The sequence below is a fragment of the Paramacrobiotus metropolitanus genome, unplaced genomic scaffold (assembly GCF_019649055.1).
Source record: "Paramacrobiotus metropolitanus isolate TYO unplaced genomic scaffold, Prichtersi_v1.0 Parri_scaffold0000004, whole genome shotgun sequence".
Classification (NCBI taxonomy): domain Eukaryota; kingdom Metazoa; phylum Tardigrada; class Eutardigrada; order Parachela; family Macrobiotidae; genus Paramacrobiotus; species Paramacrobiotus metropolitanus.
Window position 1 is genome coordinate 3,064,525 of NW_026570224.1, and position 23,114 is coordinate 3,087,638.

Genomic DNA, 23,114 nt, shown 5'->3' on the forward strand with positions numbered 1-23,114 from the left:
CTTCAAATACATTTATATTATATGTACCATATTCACATACAAATATGATAATGTACTTCGGTTTCAGAGTTGAATAATTATGGCGTTACGCGTTTGTACCAACATAATCAAACCGTCGGTCTTTATGATATTATGCCACAACTGCTTTGTTCGTGTCGAGTTGCATGTGTACGCACTCATAAAAATATAATATATCTATGATATGCTATTTGTGTACCGTAATTATGTAACGAGCAGCAGAGCGTCTCTAAATTAACTGTAGCTGATAAAGAAGTGTTGTATCTATATTTTCAAACAACTTTATCATTCTTGCATACAAAGGAAGAAGAACAATCTGAACTTTTTTTATCGAAACGGTCAGTCTTATGTCCCCGTTTTAATTACTTATCCAAATATCGAGAAAACGCAAAGCGCGCGTTGCGGTCATTGATTATTTTCTGTACACAAATTGGGATGATATTATGTCGCGCTGACAATGATGGATGTACAATTACGTGCACTGGGCAGCACAAGATAATTAACAAGCCATAGATTGATAATTATACGAGGAAAAATGCATAAACCATTCTGAATTGGTTAAACAGATCCGCTAATCAAAAATAAACGCTCAAAAAATCAACATTTTAAGCAAACCAAAGCGAGATGGGTACTTGTGCACTTCCGTTTGCATTTGTGCTGCTCCACTTACAGGTAAAAAGCAGGCGGAAGAGTATAGCGCATTATAGTGCCGTCGCATATAGCCGCTCATTCACCCTCTCGTTTCCGCTACGGCTGAATTTTGAACAGCGCTTTCATTGGTAGTATTGGGGAACCACCAGTGTCGTGGGATATCCACATCGGCGTGGGCCGAATGCTTTCTTATTACTTCCCGTTGGTATTCTTTCTGTTGACCACTGCTGTGCCACCAATTGGGATCGATATCGGCGGAATTAACCGATGAGGTCCGTCTTCGAAATTCCTCCTCAGCATCCGCTGCACTCGTCGGCAGCGGTTTATCGCCATCTTGACCTTGCCACGGTCCCCACTGCATCTGTTCTGACATGGATCGGTCTGTGCCGGGAATAGTTTTCCGTAGCGGCTCATTCTGCTGTAATTCTTCCCGCAGTTGACGGTGCATGCGTAGATCCGGTTTCGCTTGTGCTGCGCCCATGATATGGGAAGCGAATAAAAAATCTCACTTGGAAACAAAAATGGAATCCGGCAGCTGCTATATTGCAGATCTTACTGTATCCATATTGGTATTTGCGGATGATGATGCGTTTAGGGCTTTAAGCATGAGCAGAAGATTTGTTTCAGAACTGTGCGTTTGATCGATAAGTCTATTAACTCAGCAGGTACACTCCAGCACGCTGGTTTCTAGAAATGCTCTGAATTCACACAACGTTGTTATGTACTCTGCAACCGTAGCGGCAACGCTAACACATTGCCTTACCGTTCTCGCAACCTGGCCGATCGTGCTGTAAATTTAGTCACTCATTTATAAACATTGGCGGCAGTTAATATTTGTCGTAGGTGACTGGTAGACTTAGAAGAGCACGTTAAAGACCACCTTTGGATAATGTGCGATGCGAAAATAAAATATATAGAGCGCCGCTAATTCACTGCAACATTGCGCCTTGTCGCTACGCTGATGGGTGCATGTTTATTACGCTACCTGAAGGCGCAGTATATCTCTCCAGCATTAAAGGTAAGATGAATCAGCCTTGAACGTATCGGTGAAGGTAACTTTTTACAGAAGCGGTGGTGCGACAACGATGATCACAAAACAACGTACTTACACAAAGAAACAACATTATATAAATCACTTTCGGCAAGCTTAAAATTTATAAGCCGTCTGGCAAGTTCGGCGACGTAAGGCACAACACAAATCCCAGTGCGTATGTATATTACGCTGTAACGCACAGTACAAACCGTGCTGCGTGGGCAAACATGTTCTTGAAGATTCCTTACAGTTTTACCTGATGGTACGGTAGGTTAAAACTTAAATGCTATGTACCGGTGCGGTAGTTAGTAAGCACAATGGCGAAAATGTGGCGGAATAAAAACTTGCACAGCACTAAACAAGTGAGCTTTATCAGCAAAAATAAACGTTGTGTTAAGCAAGTTTCACCCCCATAACCGAGCTACGTACGGGATAATATTAATGTCGGTACTTTATTGGAAGAAGCATCTACAGTAGTGATGTGATCTACATCTGAGTATGTGATCATCTGAAGCATCTGAGTATGTGATCTACATATACTATATTAATTTCGCACAACAATTAAAAAAGCGTACAGCTAATTCAAAAGGAGTAAATTCTGTTAAGTACTATCGTAAATAATCAAGAAATCAGTACAATCATAGTGTGTGTGTACTGTGTAGTGTACCACAAACAGGATTGGTATCTCGTACGTGCAATCCAGACAGTGACACATTCAAGTCACTATCTGGAATAAACATAAATGCATACCAGCACATGCACAAATTCAGCATAGCAAAAAAAAAGGACTCGGTCCCAGTGTTCCACTCACTTAAAAAGTGATCTGCTAATAGACTGCTATAACCATAAGTCTATAACAATTAACAAGTATGACAAATTAACAAATAATTAAGAACTCTACCGGTAAAATATGCCAGTACCGCTAGAGTTCTTAATTATAGTTCAAGGTGGCCTTGAGAATCATTTAATTAAAGCAGAGCTGTCTGTGCGTCACACTCCCGCCTCCAAAGCTTCCTCATTGGCCAGAACCAGCATTAGGGCTTCTTTAACCCTGAACAGCCTTTTAGACTTTTCAACTTCGTCCATTGAACCAGATACTCCCTTTGGCTTGGTTCCAGGCCCGCGTTGGAGGGGGGGCGGTGGGGGCGGCCGCCCCCCCCTTTTTCGATTTTTGGCCGCCGGGGGGGCGGCGATTTTTCGGTTTTTGGCCGCCGGGGGGCGAATTTAAAGTATGGCGCCCCCCCTTCCGCATCCCTCCGCCCCCACCAGTTTCTGGCCGCCACCCCGGCGAATTCTAGCCAAAACGCCGCCCCACGGCGGCATTCCGCCCCCCCTATCAAAAAACCCCAGCGCGGGCCTGCTTGGTTCTTACGAAGCTTTCGAAACCTATGCAAGCTTTTACTTAGTACCTATGCAAGCTTTTACCTGAATAGCCAAATCCGACCTTCAGCCTTGGCGCTCACCAAGCTTTCGAAACATTGGTACCAGATTGGCTAAAGCCAGCATTACGACTTTTAAGAGTGCAAGCCTTAAAGAAACGGTAGGTTTCACGCAGAAGCTGCGGCCTTTGGTGACCGAAGGCTTTCCAAGACTTCGGTCGCCGAAGGCCTTTCAAGCTTTGGTCACCGAAGGGGTTTGGAGCCTTCGGGTGACCGAATGGTTTTAGGCCTCTAGCCTCCGAAGACCTTTCAAGCCTTTGGTCACCGAAAGCTTTTTAGGCCTTTGGTCACGAAGGCCACGCGTGCGGTACCCGCCTTATTAACGCGTTTGGACACCGAAGGTCTTTTAAGCTTTCCGTTACCGAATGCCTTTTAGGCCTTTGGGTCACCGAAGACCTTTTAGGCCTTTAGTCACCAAAGGTCTTTTAAGCTTTTGGTCACCAAAGGCCTAAAAAAGCCTTTGGTCACCGAATGCCACGCGTGCGGCACCCGCCTTATTAAGCCTTTTGACAACGAAGGCCTTTTAAGCTTTTCGTCACCGAATGCCTTTGGTCACCGAAGGCCACGCGTGCGGTACCCACACTTTTAAGCCGCTTGAAACCGTGGGCCGCGTCAGCGCGGCGCGTAAGCGCCGCGCGTCCTGCTTGTTATAATTATTACACAGTATTGTGCTTATACGTGCACACTGCACATCGCCACAAATTGCACGCTTTTTTCGTTCTTCTTTTGTGTACTGATCGTTACTTCCATAAGAAACAAACCCGAATCTGACAATTGTACTCTCGCGAATAAAGTCGCGATCATCGATGCTTGCATAAGTGACTTATGTAAGTAGTATCTGGAATTCTGAAAACAGAAACAGCTAGTTTTGTCGATCACTACTGTACTAGTAGTAGTATACTTCAACTTTCAAGTACAGACAGGGTAGAAATGTAACATAGATAAACATGCGGAGTTAATTATTGGAGTCCAATGTCCACTCTACAGAAACAGCACAGACTCAAATCAAGCAAAAACACAGCTCCCAGCCCCCAGGGCAAGACTTTGTCACTTCTGAACTTGTGTTGTTTAATAACAAGCAACAGATTTGTCCATACAACTGCTAGGTACCAGCAGCAACGCTAAAGTTCTAAACATAGTTTAACATACACCCGTGATTCTGCAATTCAAAGCCTGTACTTGTACAACAAATTAATATCCATCACAGTACCGGACAAAACTAGTATTATTCATTTATTAGTTAAAAAAAATCAGCTGGGACAAAACGATGGCGACCGATACAAGGAATTTGCTTCCCCAAAAATATACATGTACTTTGTAATTTGTATAACGTATATTCTCGAAGGCAGGAGACCAATGCGCGAATCCGATCATGACGCTGGCTTGTCCATCGGTTCAGGCAGCCCTAATCCGGGCACAGGCGGATCACCAATAGGTCGATGATCAGGAACAGGTGGCTGGGGAATGCCAGTGGGTCCAATCGTGGGCGTTCCTTCAACTTCCTTGTGGGATAGTTGGCAACGACGGAAAAGGGTCTGGGTTCATCCCAGATGCGGACGTCCCTGGAGCGCCAGGCAATGAGGGATTTCTGTCGGTTTTTCCTGAATCTTCCGGCTTCCGACCAGGAAAACCTGGCCCTGTCGGCTTGAAACCTCCGGGATCCATATCGCACAACAAGAGAAAGAATCTGGGACCGGCAGTGAGCGGACAAATGATCAAAACTTCCCAACGTCAACGCTGTTGTACTATGACCGATGATGACTTTCGCAGACCACTTGATGACTTGAACTCAAATAACAGTGGCAAAACTAATGCTAGCTGTAGAAAATTTGTCTGGCAAGATACGTACGGGGATGATATTTATATGTTACTACCCATTCACAGTCAAAAAACGATACTTCCAGAATATACTTCTCTGACATAACTCTGAGTCTCTGACATACCAAATGTCCAAGAACTGTAGTCAACTGTATAATAAAGTGTATCTGTACTCAGTAGTCATCACTCAAAACCGATTATAAAATATCGCACTGTTAGGCAGCTGCCACCGCACCCGCTAACGGAAAATTCCGTAAAGAACTCGCGCATACGGGAGGCAGTTGGATTTATATGCGGAAATGCTGAAATAAGCGGCGTATCACCGCAATAATGACCGCATGACGATGAGCGCATTGTACAAATACACGTTCAAGGCTGGTGCGATACTTACTCACAAGTCAGTACAAGTTACAAAATTGTTTCAATAATTTAATCTTCATATTACTTATAAAATTAATTAATATTCTGTGTAATAAGTACTTCGAAGGTCACCAGTGGTCCATCAAACAATAGAACAAGCGGTCACAAGCCGACAAAATTGAGTTTAAGCACCTTTACTTGCAACTTGCAAGTAAGAAGAACAATACACAATCATTAAAAATAATACTTCGTAGTAGTAGTTCAAGTACAGTAATCGAAGTCCGAATTTACAACTGAAGACGAATTTACAATAAAAACTTGCCACACGGACTTTAATAGCGAAGTAAAAAGTAATCAGTTACACGATGTCCAAAAGCTTTAAAAACGGAATCTGTTTTACGATATATAAGCCGGTAACTCTTATAAGTGCATCAACGGTATCGTGCTTCATGAGGTCAATATAGATATATGATATCTATATAAAATTATAACCATATCAGATTTCCGAAGTACAAACTAACAACATTTAGAACCCAGATCACACTTTCTTAGGTTTGTCCTTGTCAACCTTGTTGGGTTGTGTAGGGTCATGCTTTCCTTCAGGCTCTGGGATATTTCCCGCTCCGGGTTGTCCACTGCGTGGCGCTCTGGTTGTGTGCATGGTGTCTCCCGGTTGGTCGGGAACTGCCGGCTTGGGATCCGGATTTTCTGGACCGGCGCCACCCTGACCTTTCATCCCGCTTAATCCTTCTGGGTTGCTTGGGCCAGATCCAAGTGCAGGAGAAATTCCTGGTCCACCGCTGCCGAGTCCACCCATTCCTCCATCAGCCATGTTAGCCTGGAAAGAGAGGAAGAATACTTTCTATATCGAACAGATGCAGAATTAATTACTTAATTACTTTACTTATAAAATTACTTAATTCAAAAGAGATAATGCAGAAACCATTTAAACGAAAACAAATCTACAATACTGTACAGTACAGTACTTAAACTAACTGAAAAGTGTAAACACCCTTTTACTGCTACTTTTTTTATTTGTATACTTCTACAGTAATGATTTAATAACTAATATGTAATTCTATAGCCGATGGTTGTACGGTCAGTACTTGCAGTACGGATGACTACAAATTTGCACAAAAGCTAACGAACAATCGAGCTGGTCGAAATTCCTGATGTTTCAAGTCAAGAAGTTCCTTTAAAACTATTAGCAAGCTTAGAACTTACTATTAGTAAGTTCTATAAGTAAGTTCTATATAAAAGCAGTAATTATTATTATTGGTATTAACGTCCCTATATTGTGTTATAAGTACGGTATATCGTTAACCACCATGTCTAATCTAAAAGTTCTGAAATTAAGAATTTCGATCTTCAGGATTGCATTACATACTTAATTATAATAATAGCTAGTGCTGCATAAACTGCTGTTCATTTACCTATTGTCTTCACTGCGTTAAGAAAATATAGGTAATAGGTCAGCGGCTATCAAGTAAAGTCTGTATGTAGAAACAGGCCTTTCAAATAATTATTTTCAAACAATACGGGCAAGTAATTTTCCGCATTCGAACATATATAGTACTAAATACGAGCGTTTGCGAAACATGTTAAAGGGGAGTTAACTCAAGAGATGTGGGTAAATCTTGCACGTACAAATTATTCAACCGGGGAATTCCCATGATTATGCCGCGTAATCAATGCATTCCGTTAACGTGAGTAGTATCACAACACAGACGTGCAGCGGCACTGCAGCCGTGGTTGTACCCGATATCGTAGTCGTACCGGATTCGTGCGCTACGGTTCGTAAATGTATTTTCCAAATTTCCCATGGTTAGAAGTTGAGGTTGCTGTGCAATGAGCACAACCATTCGATAACAGTGAAAATCGATTTTTGTGCGGCAAGATACCTATATTAAGGTCGTGTTGTCTCCCACTTCGCTATAAAGCCTATAATTTGCAGGTTTTAAGCTTGAAAACTGATAATAAAGTTTACTAAAATTGTTTCGTGCTTGAGCCAGTATTAGCCGGATATCGCCATCAACCTGTTTGGATCGTCGTTATTGCGCAGTAAAGTTCAAAACATACCGGTCAGTAATTATGCCAGTAACTTTAATTTGAGCTGTAACTTGTACTGTTGTCCAAAGGGTGAATCGGTACTATTTATGTGGCTTTTGGTAAAGCGAATTTTTGCGACGAATGCAAAAATATAGACATTAGTTGAATATATAATGATATTGCACTTACTACTCGATTGTTCTACCGCTTTTCTGCGTACTTCAAAATCGTTAACCAGGCATATAATTATGCCCGTACTTGCTGTGCAGTCGGAATTGGTTATTCCTTATTTCCGACGCTGTATCGATTTTACAAAGCGTACTGACTGGCAGTGCCAACGTGTCTGGCTGTCGCCGAATATTTCGCTATTTTACCAGGGTCTTGTTTGTAGGTTCCATGTTGATCTTCAAAATGCGTTACATTCCTATCCTGTTCCTCAGTTTCCTCCTAGTCGCCACTACTTTTAGTTGGCAATGGCCGTGGGCGGGTGACGAAGCGGAAGACGTTATAGACGAAACCGCCGACAAAGTCAAACAGCAGGCAGACAATTTGGGAGGTAAAGCCAAAGATGCAACAGATAAGGCCCGGGACACTGCTAAGGAGGGAGTGAAGAAAGCCCGCGATGCAAAAGATGATCTCGCAGATAAAGCCAAGGATGCTAAGGAGAAAGTGAAGTCGAAAGCCCAGGAAATGGCCGATGACGCCGAAAACACTGTGGACAACGCCAAAGACTCGGCGAAGAACGCTGCTAAAAAGGTGGGCGATAAAGTGAAAGAGACCGCCGAGGATGCCAAAGCGGCCGGAAAAAATGCCGCCGGCAAAGCCAAAGAAACCGTTGAGGATGTCAAGTCCAAAGCGAAGGATGCTGCTCAGGACGCCAAAGGTAAAGCGAAAGACACAGCGGAAGATGTCAAATCCAAAGCCAAAGAGGCAGCTGGAAAAGCCAAAGATACGGTTGAGGATGTGAAAGATTCGGCGAAAGATAAAGCCAAGAAAACCGCTGACGACGTGAAAGATGCGGCGAAGAAAACCGCTGATAAAGCAAAAGACGCCGCTGGGGATAAAGTCGATGACGTAAAAGATGCTGCTGGCAAGGCGAAAGATGCTGCCTCGGGTAAAGCGAAAGAGCTGAAGGACAAAGCCGGTGAAAAGCTGGAGGATGCCAAGGAAGCCGTGGAGGACGCCACTGGTCACACTTCCGAGCAGTTGCTGGACGCCGCCGGACGAGTGATCGTCAAAGCCGGTGAGACACTGGGTGAAGCTGCCACCCTGGCGGCAGCCGGTGCGAAAGCGGCTTTCGATGCGGCTGGCGGAGTGGACGGAATCTCAGAGAAACTGGGCGCAGCTGCTGGAGCGGCCAAGGAGAAATTGGGACAAGCGGCCGACGCTATCGGCAACACGGACACCTTCAAGAAAGCCAAGCAGGCAGTAGCCGATCAGATTCACAAGGTACCCGGGGCGGATGCCACTATTGACACCGTCGGCAAGGTGGGTGGAGCGGCAGTTGACGCTGCGAAAAATGTCATCAACAAAGCCAAGGACATCGTAGTGGAACAGGTGGGAGGCATGGAAGGATTCCAGGAGAAAATGGAAGTGGTGAAAGAAGTCGTTCTGGAACAAGCCAGCCATCTCACGGGCGCGGCTCATGAGAAACTGGAAGAGATCCGAGGAGGACAAGAGGCGGATCAAGGGCAGGCGAAAAAAGACGTCCCTGACAAGGATGCCAACAAGGAAAATCAGGGAGCGGCAACGGATCGGGATCCTAAAGCGAAGGACAAGGCAAAGGAGCAGCAGAGGAAGTCAGAATTATAACGTTTTTTGTTGTGCATTTAAAACTGAATTATTTGTTTTTGATAATGATTTGAAGGTTCAGTGCTATTCTTTACCACTATGTGGAAATAAAAATCTGTGCTTATTTATTTTTGTTTTGGTCACAGCTTATGTTGGGCTTTCTGATAATGCGAAAACACGAATTTTTAATTGAGATGTCTGTGTAAATATTGCTGCGAAATAATTATCCTAATTCGTAAGTACTTGGTAGCATATTCTAATAAAATTCCTGATTTAATACCGCATTGACAGAATAACTGTTATCGTACACATGTACTGTACTTACCCCTGCGTAGTATAAAGAGTCAGTCCTCAAAATACGAGTACAAGACAAGAGTCCAAACTCCAAACTGTTTCGAATCGAATCTGGCTGTCTAAAAGTTAACATTCCTGTTTTTGAAAATTTTTTATTGTGTTCTGGATAATGAGCAAGCCACTGCACCTAATAATTTTTGAAGAAAAATGTATTTGTCAGAAAAACATGCGAAAGAGGCAGCCGAATCCCTCGCATCAATTAAAGCGGGCAGGGATAGACGGTGTTTTCAGTAAATCGTAATATTCGTATAAGGACGTAAACTGTAAAGGCAGTAGAGTACACTAAAAGTCTGAAACGACAGAGAATTTCCGCATTAAAATCAAAATTAATTGCATTAGCAGCTAATGCAATTAGTGCCTTTTAGTGCCTGCAATTAGTGCGAAAGCTAATGATTAGCTTTCGATCGATTAATCGTCAGTAAATCAGTACAAGCTACGTACATGACTACATGGTGCATCACAATAATATCACATAGCAAGCAATAGAGCAAAACTCGCCACATCCCACAGCCAAAAACTTTTCATAAAATGACAGTTTACTGTATTTAAACCAAAACCGAAAACACACACAAGCAACATGGTAATAAACTTTATGAAAAGAACAGACTTTCAAGTCCGGCAGCCTGGAAGGCTGGCACGCTCTGCATATCTGGAATCCGGATAAATATCATAACGAAAGCTGAAAACATGAATGGAAGCAGCAAACCGAATAATATTACGGCATACCAAACGAACTGTAAATAAGATAAAATGAGATAAATTTATTGTTTCGGTTCCTTTTGATATATACTAAGGCCAAGACTAAGACGAAAGGCTCTTAGGCTTCACACACTCTTTTACAAGATTCACAGCAGCCAAGGCATCTAGATTCCAGAAGAGAATTCAGGGACTATAGTTATGGAAGGCACACGGCACGCGTACTACATCCGGAACATCAGGAATGGAAATCACATGACGTGGTCAACGGGGTCTCACATTCCCGTATAAGGGGCAGGTTTTATATTCAGCCACATCTGCTGCGCAGAAAGTCCAAGTAGCAAAATGTAAAGTCCAGCACACACCCAACAGTTGTACGCCTGTTGATGGTAAGCATCGATCACATGACCATACTGGTCCGGATCGCTGTAAATTTTCAAGTCGTGGATTGGGACGTCTTCAGCAAGGTTGACAGAACGCACATAAAAAAGCGCTCCCATTACAGCCAGTTGGATTATTCCCCAAACGCTGAGAATGACACCGCATCCCGATAAGGTCGGTCCACAGAAGGGCTTCATAGCTGCTCCAGACGGGTTCGAGAACTTTCCCACACGCTTACAAGAAACAGCTTCACGTCCTTCAAATCCTTATGACTTCACCCGAATGGGCAGTGGGTGATTCAATTAGGATTAATTCACACTCCCGAGATAAACTATTCTGACTGTCAAATCTGCGAAAAATAAATGCCAAACAAACCGAAAAGAAGAACGCCCTGCAAGCAACAGGTTTAAGGATTTCGGGACGCTTTCCGCTTTGGCCACTTGCACTGGGATGTCAAACAGCATCAAGGCGTATGTACGAGTACAGCCAATGCTGATACCCGAGCTGAATGGAATTTTTTCAATGTCCCGCCTACTAGAAAAAGATGAACCAACAGGGACGCTATTTACCGCGCAGGGCTGCTTAATGTAAGCAGACATGTAGTGTAGCTTCGACTCAGATCATACAATCCCTGTAAGCTATTAACCTGCCGCTCGCGGCTCGCTTAACATCGCGGAACTAAAATCTGAGCAAGTAAAAAGGATGCAGTTTTGAGTCGTTTTACAGCTTTTCTGACTGGAAAATCTTTGAGCAGTTTGGTAGACGTTTAGGATTGCTTATCCATAAAATATGTAGTTTAAAGTCAAACTCTATGGGATGAAGAATTATGAAATTTCTCTCTAGCCGTCATTTGATATCATTTTAAGACAGTCTGTTACTCTTCACTCTTCAGAGTTTAAAATATTGGCCTGCGGATTTCACAGTTCTAAGTGAGCTGGCTGCCAGAGCTGCAGATGTGATCAGTCAGCTGTAGGCTTACATTGTGATATTGATCCTTGATCTCAGAACATGGCTGAACACGGCCGAGAAAGTAGTCTTGCAGGACTGCCAAGTTCTCTTCCTCCCGCATGGCAGGATGTGGACCCTTCGATAGATGATATTTGTCGTGTGTGTCGTGGAGAAGGATCAGCAGAGCACCCGTAAGCATTAGCGCTGACAATAAGGAGTAGATTAGAACCCTTGATGGCTTGATCATATTGCGCAGAGTTTTATGTTATTTTTGAATTTTCGTTCTAGGTTATTTCACCCGTGCAGGTGCTCCGGATCCATTCGATACGTACACGAAGTAAGTAACCAAAAGCAAAACACTTTTACTTTAGAGCGGTGCTACACATCTATTTTATGTAGATCTCTTACGAATTCTCATTTCTGTAGTAATAATCTTAAGCCACAATGGAGTTTGAATCTGTTAATGTCTTACGAATTTGCCATACTTTCACACTATCCCGTTTCCGTGATATAACAATTAGCAAATGACTACTACGAAATTTATTAGCGTCTGCGTTAATTTTGCGAGTGTTTGAATGCCCTTCAGTGGCCTTGGCGTACCTCCGCACAGATCATAGCACTCACTATAAATAATTTATTGATTTTTCTCACAGGATTGCCTTCTCCAATGGCTTAACCATAGCAATCGCCATTATTGCGAATTGTGTCAGGTATATGCAGCACCTATGTATTTCATAATCCATCGGCGAGGTGACAGCCTGAAGATGCTGTTCACATTTGTTTTAGCACCGTTTCACATTTCGTCCGATCTATGCACCCAACACGCCAACCAGATTGCCACCTTTTGTACTCCTGCGTGGCGTAAAGAAACGCATCATACAGTGCTTCAAGAAAATTATTCACGGACTACTTGTGGGTGCGGTATGGCTGATACTGCTGCCGAATTATTGCGGTAAATAAATCGTTGTACCCCGGTAGATGTAAAGTGATTGGACGGTAATACGAATTTACTAATTTATCCGTGTTGTAGCTCGCGTGGAGAATCTCCTTTTTCGCGAAGAAGGGTACATGACCGCCGTTCAGCGATTGATTTGGATTGGGTTGGTGATTTTGTGCATCAACATATGTAGATTATTAACCTTTTCTACAAAATTGGTTTTTTATTATTATTTTGCCTGCAGGTATTCTCCAAATCCGTTGACCGATATTGGCGAAGGTGTCATAATTATGGGCATGACAATGGTGATCTTGTTCAGCTTCGTGTTTTTGAGAGACGAAGTGCTTCATAACGGATGGAATCCCCCCTGGATTGTCCTCCCACAGGCCGCTGCGGCCGCACCTCAGCCTGCCGTTGTTCCAGTGCCGCCAGCGGATCCGGCGGCAGCTCCACCTCAGAATGGTCAAGCAGCTGAGGATGCGGTGAACGCTGATCAGGGAAATGGGCAAAATCCTGATGCGGTTGGAGCAGGAGGGGACAGGCCAACGCGGGGATTCCCGACGCTCCACCCCCTCCACCTCCGCCGGTGGTTGCTGCCGCTCCCGTGCCCCCCGCCGCGAATAACGCTGAACCGAATATTGATTTGGGGGCGCGTTCGGTGAAGATATTGCCTTGGGGCACATTGTTGGGCTCGATGGAACATATGCGTTTTTGGAATACGCTTTCTGGTTCTCTGTTCTTTGCACGGCGTTTGTGACCGTTTTCTATCTGCTACCTTTCATCTGCGGTAGAGCTGTGGTTCACGAGCTACTGCCGGGAGTCTTCGCCCTCGGATGTAAAGTGAGTTAGATGAAGATTTCGGTGCTTAAAAGAGCACCCAGCTATGGTTTGATAATCTCATCGGTCATGTCTTTGATGTTGTTTACAATCGTTAATGAAAGTTGTTTATAGGTTTTGAATGCGGCTCCGATTAGCGCGAACATCACGGCCAGTTATCCCATTTTTCACGAGAAGACGGCAGCTTTTATCGAATTGTGCCAGTACAAAACCGTCATATACCTGTACTTCGGGTATATTGCATTCGCATTCTGCTTCTCACAGACCTATGATATTTTGGGAAGAGATTATTTGCGAGCGCTACCCTATTTCCGGCGATTCAGCAATCCCAATGTGAAGTTCGCTGTTGGGCTTTTTTATCTGGCTACCAAGACTGGCGTTTTGTTCTTCACTGAAGCGGTCGTGTTTCCGGCGTTCTTTGGAGGTCTAGCGGATTTCTCATGTATGGAAATGCTGAATGCGACGATGGCGGATAGATGGCGCAGTTTTGAAACGGCACCTGGGACATTTGTATTCTTACACTGGATTTTGGGAGTTCTCTTCATATCGTATTTTGTGTGGTTCGTATTGCTAACCCGGGAAACGCTACGTCCTGGGCTGCTCTGGTTTGTGCGGAGCTATCAGGAATCGAACCCCTTCAAGGAACTTGTCATGTGGCCAATCGGAAAATCTCTACGGAATCTCACCTTTGTACTGCTGCTGTTCATTGTCGTCATTGTTGTAACCATTTACCTTCCTGTGCGGTTTTTATGTCGCCACCTGAAAGGCTTCTTCCCATACAATCTGGCTTTATTGGAAGAATCGCCTATCGGGGAACTGACGATTCAGTTTGCAATTCTGCATTATATCGGTAAAAACGATATGTTCCAGAAAATAATTTATTGAAGCTAACTGGTTTTGGTTTAACAGTTTTAAAGAGATATTTGTCTTCTCACTTTTCTTATCAAGAAACATTGATTGCTCATGTATCGCATGTAAATTTTGGTGTTTATTATTTAGGGCCTTCCCTTTTCCAGCAAACGACACTTCGCAGCTTTGCTAAATGGGTGATACTGACCTGGGCGGAATGCGTGGGCCGGATTTTGAATATGCGAAGCTATTTATTGGGTGACCAGCAACCGGTAATACAGAACAATCCGAACGCAAACAACGCCAATAATAATGACGGAGATTTGGGTGTCGCTCATGACCAACTGGACATGATGCTGGTTAATGCTCCCAACCGCCCGGCTCAACCGTATCAGAAACCTAAGCACTTTACGGGACGGTTGCTTCTCCTGCTGGCGATTTTAGCAGTGACTGGAATGATTATCAGTGCGCTGCTTCTAACGATTCCGGTCTCGTTAGGACGGCTGGTTCTTGGCTTTTGGTTTGGCGCGCGTCCGGTCCATGATATTTATACGCTGTTTACTGGTTTGTTCACCTTGGCGATTGCATTTAAAGGTAAGTCATACTTATTTATTCTGCTTACAGTATATCTCTTTGACTTGACAAAACATCATTTAGTTCCAATTATTTCACTTTTGTATGGCTGTATCGCATTACTTTTGGCTTTCCATCAGGAATAAGGACGCTGAATACATCTCTACGGAATAATGTGCGATTGAGTGGTTTTCGATGGAAGTTTTGGGGCGTTGTGATATTGAAGGGTTTGGTGGCATGTGTTATGGTACTGCTGTGGTTGCCGCTCCTGATTGGATTGACGTTTGAAGTCACGCTTTTAAAACCAGTTGCCCTATTTTTCGACCAGTCATCGATATTTCAAATTTATCGTGTAAGGAGTCTGTAAATTTACTACTCTAGCTTCTAGAGCTCTTGTAGTGATGCTTTGTTGCAGTGCTTTGTGTTTGGGGCCCTAATTGTCAAAATTGTGCTGACTTTCTGCATTGTGGCGATGTCGGAGAATAACCCATGGAAACAGGCTTTGGAACAGGTAATGAAAACATTTTGGAAAACCCGAATTTTAAGTAAAAGCAGGCGTCAAAAGTTTGTTGTTAATGATTTTGTTATTTTCGGCAAACTATCGAAAACCTCTCAAAATTCTTTTCACTCTTCGAAATTTGCTTGTTCTTGCGCTTATTAGTTGCGGCTTTTGTTCAAAAAGTATAATTTTATGTGATTCGGGTCGAGTCTTCGTAATTGAGTACTTATTTGAGTTTTACTTTTAAATTTTTATTCAAAGGATTCTAAGAAATAGAAGGTTTCGCTCTATCTGTTTAGCTCGGTTTGCATGTGGCAGTTAATCCTATTTCATGAATTTTTCAGGTGTACGCAAACGGATTCCGAAATATGAATTTAACGTTTCTGTGGAGAGCTTTTATATGGCCGATCAGTGCACCGCTCTTGCTTTACCTGGCATTTCCATTTTTCCTGGTCCGTACTTGGAATTTGCTGGTTACTGAAGAATCGGCGTCGATGGATGATCATTTCAAGGCTTATGCAATAGAGGCACTGGCGCATGTGGTGTTTTTGGGAATTTTGTTTGCGGCATTTGGGATACTTGCCAGTTTAGGCTATTTTAAAATCCTCCATGATCAGATCAAAGATGAGCTGTAAGTGACTAAAAGTCTATTTAAATGTTGCTCGCCTGCTTGCAGTTCGTTTTCCCTATCACTCCTTAATCCGTATTTGTTGTCAGTAAAAAACAGCAGATATTATGAGGAGCGACAAGCTTAAAAAACATTGTGGCTGTCTAGATACTGAGACATTGTTCCCTGTTTCTTTTTACTTCCGCTTGCATAAGGAAACCGTTTTCCGGTATTTTAGATTCCTGGTGGGAAGACGTTTAGTCAACTATGAACACCGTAGTCCTTCGGCATCCGCTGCAGCACTCCCATCCCTACCAGTTGAGCCGGCACCCGCCGAGCAGGAGTTACCGGCGCCGATTGAGGGGAATGCGTGATTGTTGAAGCGCGACCTCGATGCACAAAGTACGTGCGTATCGGCATCCAGCATCAACGTGGTGTTGATGGTCAGCTTTATTCCATTTGTACAAATAACTAACGCGTCCAGATTTTATAGATCGTAACGGTGTTGGCTTTCTTCTGGTTTTAACGCAGAGTTTTTTAACGAGATTTTGGGTACAGTATATGTTTCGCTACTTCGAAAGTATCTTACGGTGTACTCACTATGTAATATGTAATACTTACTAAACGCCGCTAATAAAATGAGAAAACAATGCTAACCACATGGACTGCACAGAAGTAATGTATTGTACATTTATATAGTAGTCGCATTGTAGCATTACGTTTTTGAATAGTCGTTTCTTTATAATAAAAATATGTTGGGTTTTTCTTTTGTTTACATGCAAGGTTGTAAAATCGGTGAATGATTTATTCATTTTTAACGGAATGTAATGTAATTGTAAGATACTGTCAATACTTATATTTGTACGTTTCAGAACCACTGAAAGCAGCAGCTGACGTACCATTTACATTGTCAGGAAGAGATCCTACTTATAATTATAAAGTGGGTTGTCGATAAAGAGAATTGTTTTTGTTATGGGTTGAACGAATTGAATTGCCTGTTTCCATTTACTTAACAAAATCACTGTTAGCATGCCACAAATTGTCCAGGAAACACATTCTGCAAATTGAATACTAGTTTTGATGCGCCGTATTGAAGCAGCAGCTGATCGGATTAACGTGACCATCCCCGTCAATTATTCAGCTTCTTTGGATCCTGCTTGATGGAGTTGTTGCATGTTTGAACATTGATCTTCCCGAGCGGCCGCGTTAAGCCATTAGTTAGTTCTCCCAATTACCATCTCGCGTATCAGCTGTGATCTTTTACACCGCGCCGGAAACTATCGGCGGCAACTTCACAATTCCATCACTGGGTTGGGGGGCGCTTGTGTTATTGTGCCTATGTACAGTATACGAATCTTCCTTGAAATCCTGTACAGCACGGCGTCGTATCAGCATTCCGTATGTGACTATATGCCTACAAGGCCGTATCAGCCAGGGCGAAAATATCGATTGAACTTGAAAACACATTTGATGTACAAACTACCAAGTTGTTTTCTAAGCATCTTACATTTCCGGGATGAATATGGGGTTACATAATGTCTGCATTCCATGCAGTGCCGCCTCGCAAAGCGGTGGCGCTATGAAACATTTTGCCTACTTGTGAATGTCTGTAGTCGTAATTGGAGTCGAGCTATTAGGAGCGTATTGTTCGTTATAGTACATTCTCGTTATGGCTTATTATTGTAATGCTACGCCTTTTATTTTTTTCATTGTGATAATGCTTCGCTATGAGTGTTACACCTATAAAAATGTGTGATATCGATCCGCGACAGTTTATCAGCCCTTCGGCATTCTTTCATCCGTCTGAGCCGATCGTTCATACGTTTGCTGAGCTGGAAAGTGTCGATTTTCTACCGGACATATCCACTCGAGTAAAAACGAAATTACATCCAGCACGAAAAATTAAGGAGTTCACCGGCTTGATTAATCGCGCGAATATTTGGCTGTGTGACCATCCAAACTCTTGCGTGCGCAACATTGAAACCGTTGATTTTAAACAGCAGAAAAAGGATGGCCAACCCCTGGTTAATAAATCCCATTACCGTACTTGCGGTGAACGCCCTAATAAGTTTATCCGCGGATTACGATTATGGATCAGTGTTCAACGCGACATTGCTGTGCAGAACAATTATGAAAAAACTGCAGAACAGATAGAATTTGTGGATCTCGTGCCGGACATCCCCAGAAAGATTAGAGGTTGTGCTTATAACATCGAAGGTGAAACTGAATGCCTTGGTCAGCTGATTGACAGGATTAATTTATCCACAAAACATGTCCTGTCGGCGCGCCGGTTGGCCACAGTTGAAACATTGCAAGTCACAGTTACCGATTCTGGCTTGCTGGACTCGGAAGCGTGTTCATGGATTGACCGAGATTATATAACTCAGAATTTCGTGACCGTTTTGAGAATTTTTATATCACGGTAAGGATGATATGGTGTGCACGGATTTGAACGTATTGTACATATAACAATAGTGCACTGCAGGAAGTCACAAATACCTTACACACGCTAAAATCCCACTTGAAGTTAAAACGCGCAATATTTTTTTAACAAATCAATTTTAAAAAATTAAATCGAGTAACTCTGTCCCGTAACCAGTGCTTGTTCATGCCCGAGCAAAAACGGTACCCATTGTTAAGGTTCAATTTAATGTTGATATTAGAAACAATAACTACTCGTATATTTTACACATGTCTTACATTTAAATGCAGTTTTTTAATAATTTTACTCCTTCCAAATTTTAAATAATGGCAGTTATTGACCAAAATGTCGATGTCAAATAGGTTTTGAGTACATGTGCTACACGGGTTACAGCACAAGGTACCGCTACTTTCCAAATATTTTTTCCCGGTTATAAAGCACCAGCTACAAAATTACACAATTTTGGTTTAAATTTTTCACATTATGATGCTGATTCCTGCATAGAAACGTTTACAGAAACGCTCTTGGTCATGATTTCAGACTTCAAAGTCAGTGCAACCAGTTATAGAAACAATCAAGATTGCTGACTTTGTTCCATCGGTTTTATCACTCATTGGAGCGGAAAGCAATGTCCAGCGCCCCCGCATGGAAACCTTCCCGGCAGTATTTGCCAAGTGTGCTGCGTACATTGCCAAACTTCCCGCCGATCACCGCGTTTTGAATTTGCAGACGTTGACCTTTCGACAACAGGGAATGCAGCATGTTGACACAGCGCAAACGGCTTTTTGCGAAGATAATATGCATACATACCAAGTCAAGTTCATCCGTCTAGCACTGGCCATCACCCGCAATGATGCGGTGGTAGATGCAGTGCCAAAGTTGCGCACTGGCGTCCAATTACAGTATCAGTTGTTTGTCCCCGAACTTTTATCCCTGCCAGGTTGTACTGGTGAAGTGGAATTTGAAGATCAGGAATCGACAAGACAGCGATTACAAAGATGGATAAAACGCTGTCATATTGCTGTCGTGTCGGTCGAAACACATCATATTCGTATTTTTTGTGGAGCCGAAAATTTTGAAGGATTTGACACCATGCACACATGGAACCGGGTTATTCACCATACCAATGCCGCTCACAAGTATATAATACTAAACTAAGTCTAGGTTTTCAAAAGGCGAGGTTTGCCACTAGTAGAATCGAAGCGAACATAATAATTAATAATTATTGGTGACGCTAGAACAGTATAAATGGTTATAATTATACGGTACAGATTCGAAGCAGTAAACTTTGAAGTAACGCGTAAACTGACCTTAACTCTATATCACGTACATATCACAAGTTGCTGTAATTAAGCGGTTGTTTTAATATGCTGATTTCATTTTAGCCATATTCATAATTTCCTGCACGGACGCACCCATCACCGACATGGAATACGCCTACGCGAGAGTAGTGCCGCGCCGGAAAGATTTTTGACCATATACCGTGCCTATTACAGTGCCAGTACTTCCGGCCAGAACGACATGTGCCCTACGCAAACATTTGTTGAGCATGTAATGCTATCCAAATCAAACTCCTTGTGCACAGTGCTTTAAATCGTCCACCATTGATCAGGTTCAACAGTATAATTAAATGCTTTACTTACGCGTAGTAAGACAATGCATTCTTCTAGTTAATAGGCAGAAACTATTTTCAAAGTTTACAGATAGGTTGAGTCTATGCTGAGAGTATCCATATAATTGTGGAAATTCTTACAAGCTGGAAGTGGTATTATCGAGAGAAATCCATCATCAATGGTATCGGTTTCAGAAACGCACTCCTTTAAAAGTGTGTCGGTTAATGACAACGAAAAATTTTCTGTTAACGAAACAATTGTCGCCAACAAAATCGTACAAGATAGATGTCCACCCGGACAGGAACGGGAACCTTAATGCAAGAAACAAGCCGTAAGTATCAGCATACAATTTGTTGCTGTTGAGGCTGAAATCCCACCTATTGAAAATGGTAACAGATTTGGAGGAATTTCCATTTGGTCTTTGTTAATAAATCGTTCAGGAATAAATGCTTCCGGAAATTCCCAAAACTTTGGATCGTGATGGATATAATGGAGATTGCCAATTAGCAAACACTTTTGGAGATTTTGTACTGATTGATAGGAAGGTCTCGCGTAGGCATCCGACACACACCGCTTGGCGTCGTATCCGTTAAGCGTAAAACTTCGCATAGCACCGCCGTAGTATAGGGAAATTCATTTGCTGCAAGATCACCCGCAAAAAATAAACTACTTGTACAAAATATGAGATGTTATACGTACTGCAATGCATGTACAATTCGAATTCAAAACGGTAATGATTAAATTTTAACAATCTAAACACGCCTTTTTCACCTAGTATTTTAGCTGCTGTTGCACTACAGAAATCTGCAGGACGGTAACATTATTACCGAGCTTACCAATTTGGGTAAACCCAGTAGTTGATATGGAGAGAAAACTTTCCCAAAAGCTTTTCTCCATCCATTCAAAGCGAAGGAGCTCTTGGACACGCGGATGTCGCGCCAGAAGTCGAACAGATTGTTCGATAACGGCATACAAAGGGATACAACTCCCGATAATCAAGTCCATTAGAAGAACAGGCAAATTGTTTTCTAACGATAAAAATTTTGATATTTACCGCGGTAAAACGTTCACGATAGAAACTTTCATACGAGAAAAGTTCCAAACCAGCAGAATAACAAAAACTGCTTGCCGATCACAATATATAAAATGTAATACATAGCCTTTTCATGAAAGGTTAGTTGTTTATTCATTAACTGCTGTACGACTTCCATTAGAAAACAAAGACTATAATTTTATTTTACGATTTTGAATTTAATCCTGCCGTACCAGTAAAAACTTGCTTTTCAAACAGGGGCCCGTTATATTGTCGAATGACCGCTGTGTGCTCTAAGATGTGTCCTAAAAAAGTCCAGTCTGGCAATGAACTGTGGCCGGCTTCGCTAATAAACGTTGCCAGATCAGCGCACACAGTGTGGATAATCTTTTTCGTTGTGCGGTTTTGGCAAGGCAGATTCACTGGGCAATATGTCATTTTAGAACCGGTCGCATAACTAGACGACTGTGGATGCAACAGCAGCTTCTTCAGATGATCAAGCTTATCGGTGTCCTCACTGTATTTCGGTCCAAGCAAAATGCAGCATGAAAGGCGCAAAATATAATTACGCATATCCTTTTCCATGTAGGATAATCTAAAGGGTTTTCTGGGATATTTTGATAATTTGGCGGCAAAGTCGGTGACTACATTGATAACACATTCCAATACTGGCTGTGAAAAAGCCATCTTGTGCAGAGTTGCTCGGGAGAACTGACTGATGCATTCCCAGTGTATTCCGTGTGCGAAAATTAATCCTAAAAATTTGTAGCTTAAAACATTTAAACGGATAATGTCAGTGCTTAGGTTAGCAGTTATTCATCACGTGCACCCAGTTACCTTGACTATCCAGCGATGCGGCTTTTTCTTCCTTGCATGTTAAAGACTGTTGGTAAATAGTTTTCGTATGTTTGTTGAAAGGATGTCTACACCTCTCTTGGTTAATGTGACGGCTATCACTGAAAACTTCCCCAAATGAGCGAGAATCATTTACCAAGACGATATCTCGTTTTCTTAAAAACATGGCAAACAATTAGGTTCATTAAGAGGTGGGTCGTGATGATGAGCCGGTTCTGTTTTGCTGGGGCAATCTGAAAACGAAAAACTTGTCAGCTCTAACCTGACATTCGCTAAAAATTAGCTTGCCGGCTAATCGTGCTGTAACTGCAATAATAATATAATTATTTTGACTTAACCATGCAACATATCGCTCCAATGGACCAATAAAGCATACAATCTTTCAAAACTTTACAATCCCGGCGCCGGGTATACGTAAGTAATTCTAGCAGAACGATGTGTACTGTACTGTATGATTTCTAATTGCAGAGTATAAACAATTAGTGCATTTAAATATTTCGTTTTAATTACGTTGAGGCATTGCCACTAGTATGTCATAATCATTAACGTTCAGCGTAGGAGTAGTGAACATACACCGGCAATTTTTTGTGCTTGGTACACTGCAGATCTCATATTGATACCTTAATTGCTAGTAGTGCACCTACCAAAAGTCTGTTTTCACAGAAATCGATAAAATCAATAAAAAATACCGCTGGGATTGCCGGCCAAAATCCATATAATAAAAATATTAGCAGCGAATACGATTTTCCAACATAAAACTGGCAAAATTCCTGCTGCTGTCAGTTTTTTTTGCCACTCTTAGTTCTTATCATGGCAGCATGGACAAACCTTACTCTTTGCAACTACGATAAACTGGGGGAAACTTTTACGTACATGACCTCAGAAACAGCTTACTACAATATATTATATCACTGCATATAATTCAACTTTACTTCGTGCGGAGGATTTTTTAACTGCTACTTACGCTTGCCGCAGTCTCGAAAAATGTATTGATAGCAGGTGGTCGTGAAGTGCCGCACATAATGTTCGTAACCGCACAAAGACGCACCGTTTATTAAGACCTGTAAATTGTAAATGATACACCATGTGTCACCACATCATGCGGCAGCAATTTGCTTTTTTTTAAAACGCCACTGGCTGTTGCTTTTGTATGAGAAGAATCGCCAACGCGCAACGTCTGCCTAATGTCATGATTAATATGTGACCTACAAATTATGTGTGTGTGATCTGCAATATTAAAAGACGCCGGGTCTTTTGTGGATATGACGCTTATTTTGAAGGGCATGTTCTGAACTTTTGACAACATGTAGCCAATTTAGATATTACGTGATTAAATTAATTTAACCTGACG

At 42.4% G+C, this 23,114-nt stretch overlaps 4 protein-coding genes and 1 long non-coding RNA gene across 5 annotated transcripts; 3 read left to right on the forward strand and 2 right to left on the reverse strand.

Moving 5' to 3' along the window:
* Positions 1–362: 362 nt before the first annotated feature.
* LOC129602657 (uncharacterized) lies at positions 363–1,953 on the reverse strand. Its single transcript, XM_055501740.1, has one exon. It carries the CDS (start codon positions 1,148–1,150, stop codon positions 749–751), a length of 402 nt encoding a protein of 133 aa, XP_055357715.1. The 5' UTR covers positions 1,151–1,953; the 3' UTR covers positions 363–748.
* A 3,683-nt stretch (positions 1,954–5,636) lies between these two features.
* Positions 5,637–7,237, reverse strand: LOC129600238 (uncharacterized). The gene is made up of 2 exons (XR_008692033.1): positions 6,753–7,237; positions 5,637–6,157 (listed from the first exon to the last, which is right to left on the reverse strand). It is a non-coding gene; the product is annotated as an uncharacterized LOC129600238 (long non-coding RNA).
* Positions 7,106–9,436, forward strand: LOC129600230 (protein DR_1172-like). Its single transcript, XM_055498689.1, has 2 exons — positions 7,106–7,400; positions 7,760–9,436. The coding sequence occupies exon 2, from the start codon at positions 7,765–7,767 to the stop codon at positions 9,178–9,180; it is 1,416 nt and encodes a 471-aa protein (XP_055354664.1). The 5' UTR covers positions 7,106–7,400; positions 7,760–7,764; the 3' UTR covers positions 9,181–9,436.
* Positions 9,437–11,285: 1,849 nt separating this feature from the next.
* LOC129599881 (E3 ubiquitin-protein ligase MARCHF6-like) lies at positions 11,286–16,498 on the forward strand. The gene is given in 14 exon segments (XM_055498231.1): positions 11,286–11,729; positions 11,827–11,875; positions 12,192–12,248; positions 12,325–12,490; positions 12,569–12,638; positions 12,720–12,963; positions 13,017–13,125; positions 13,128–13,315; positions 13,427–14,162; positions 14,312–14,755; positions 14,875–15,086; positions 15,150–15,245; positions 15,578–15,864; positions 16,079–16,498. Coding segments are annotated over 14 exon segments (2,925 nt in total). The 5' UTR covers positions 11,286–11,598; the 3' UTR covers positions 16,215–16,498.
* Positions 16,499–16,718: 220 nt separating this feature from the next.
* LOC129602642 (uncharacterized) lies at positions 16,719–20,165 on the forward strand. The gene is given in 4 exon segments (XM_055501720.1): positions 16,719–18,256; positions 18,259–18,262; positions 18,803–19,401; positions 19,648–20,165. Coding segments are annotated over 4 exon segments (1,500 nt in total). The 5' UTR covers positions 16,719–17,567; the 3' UTR covers positions 19,856–20,165.
* The last annotated feature ends 2,949 nt before the right edge of the window (positions 20,166–23,114 follow it).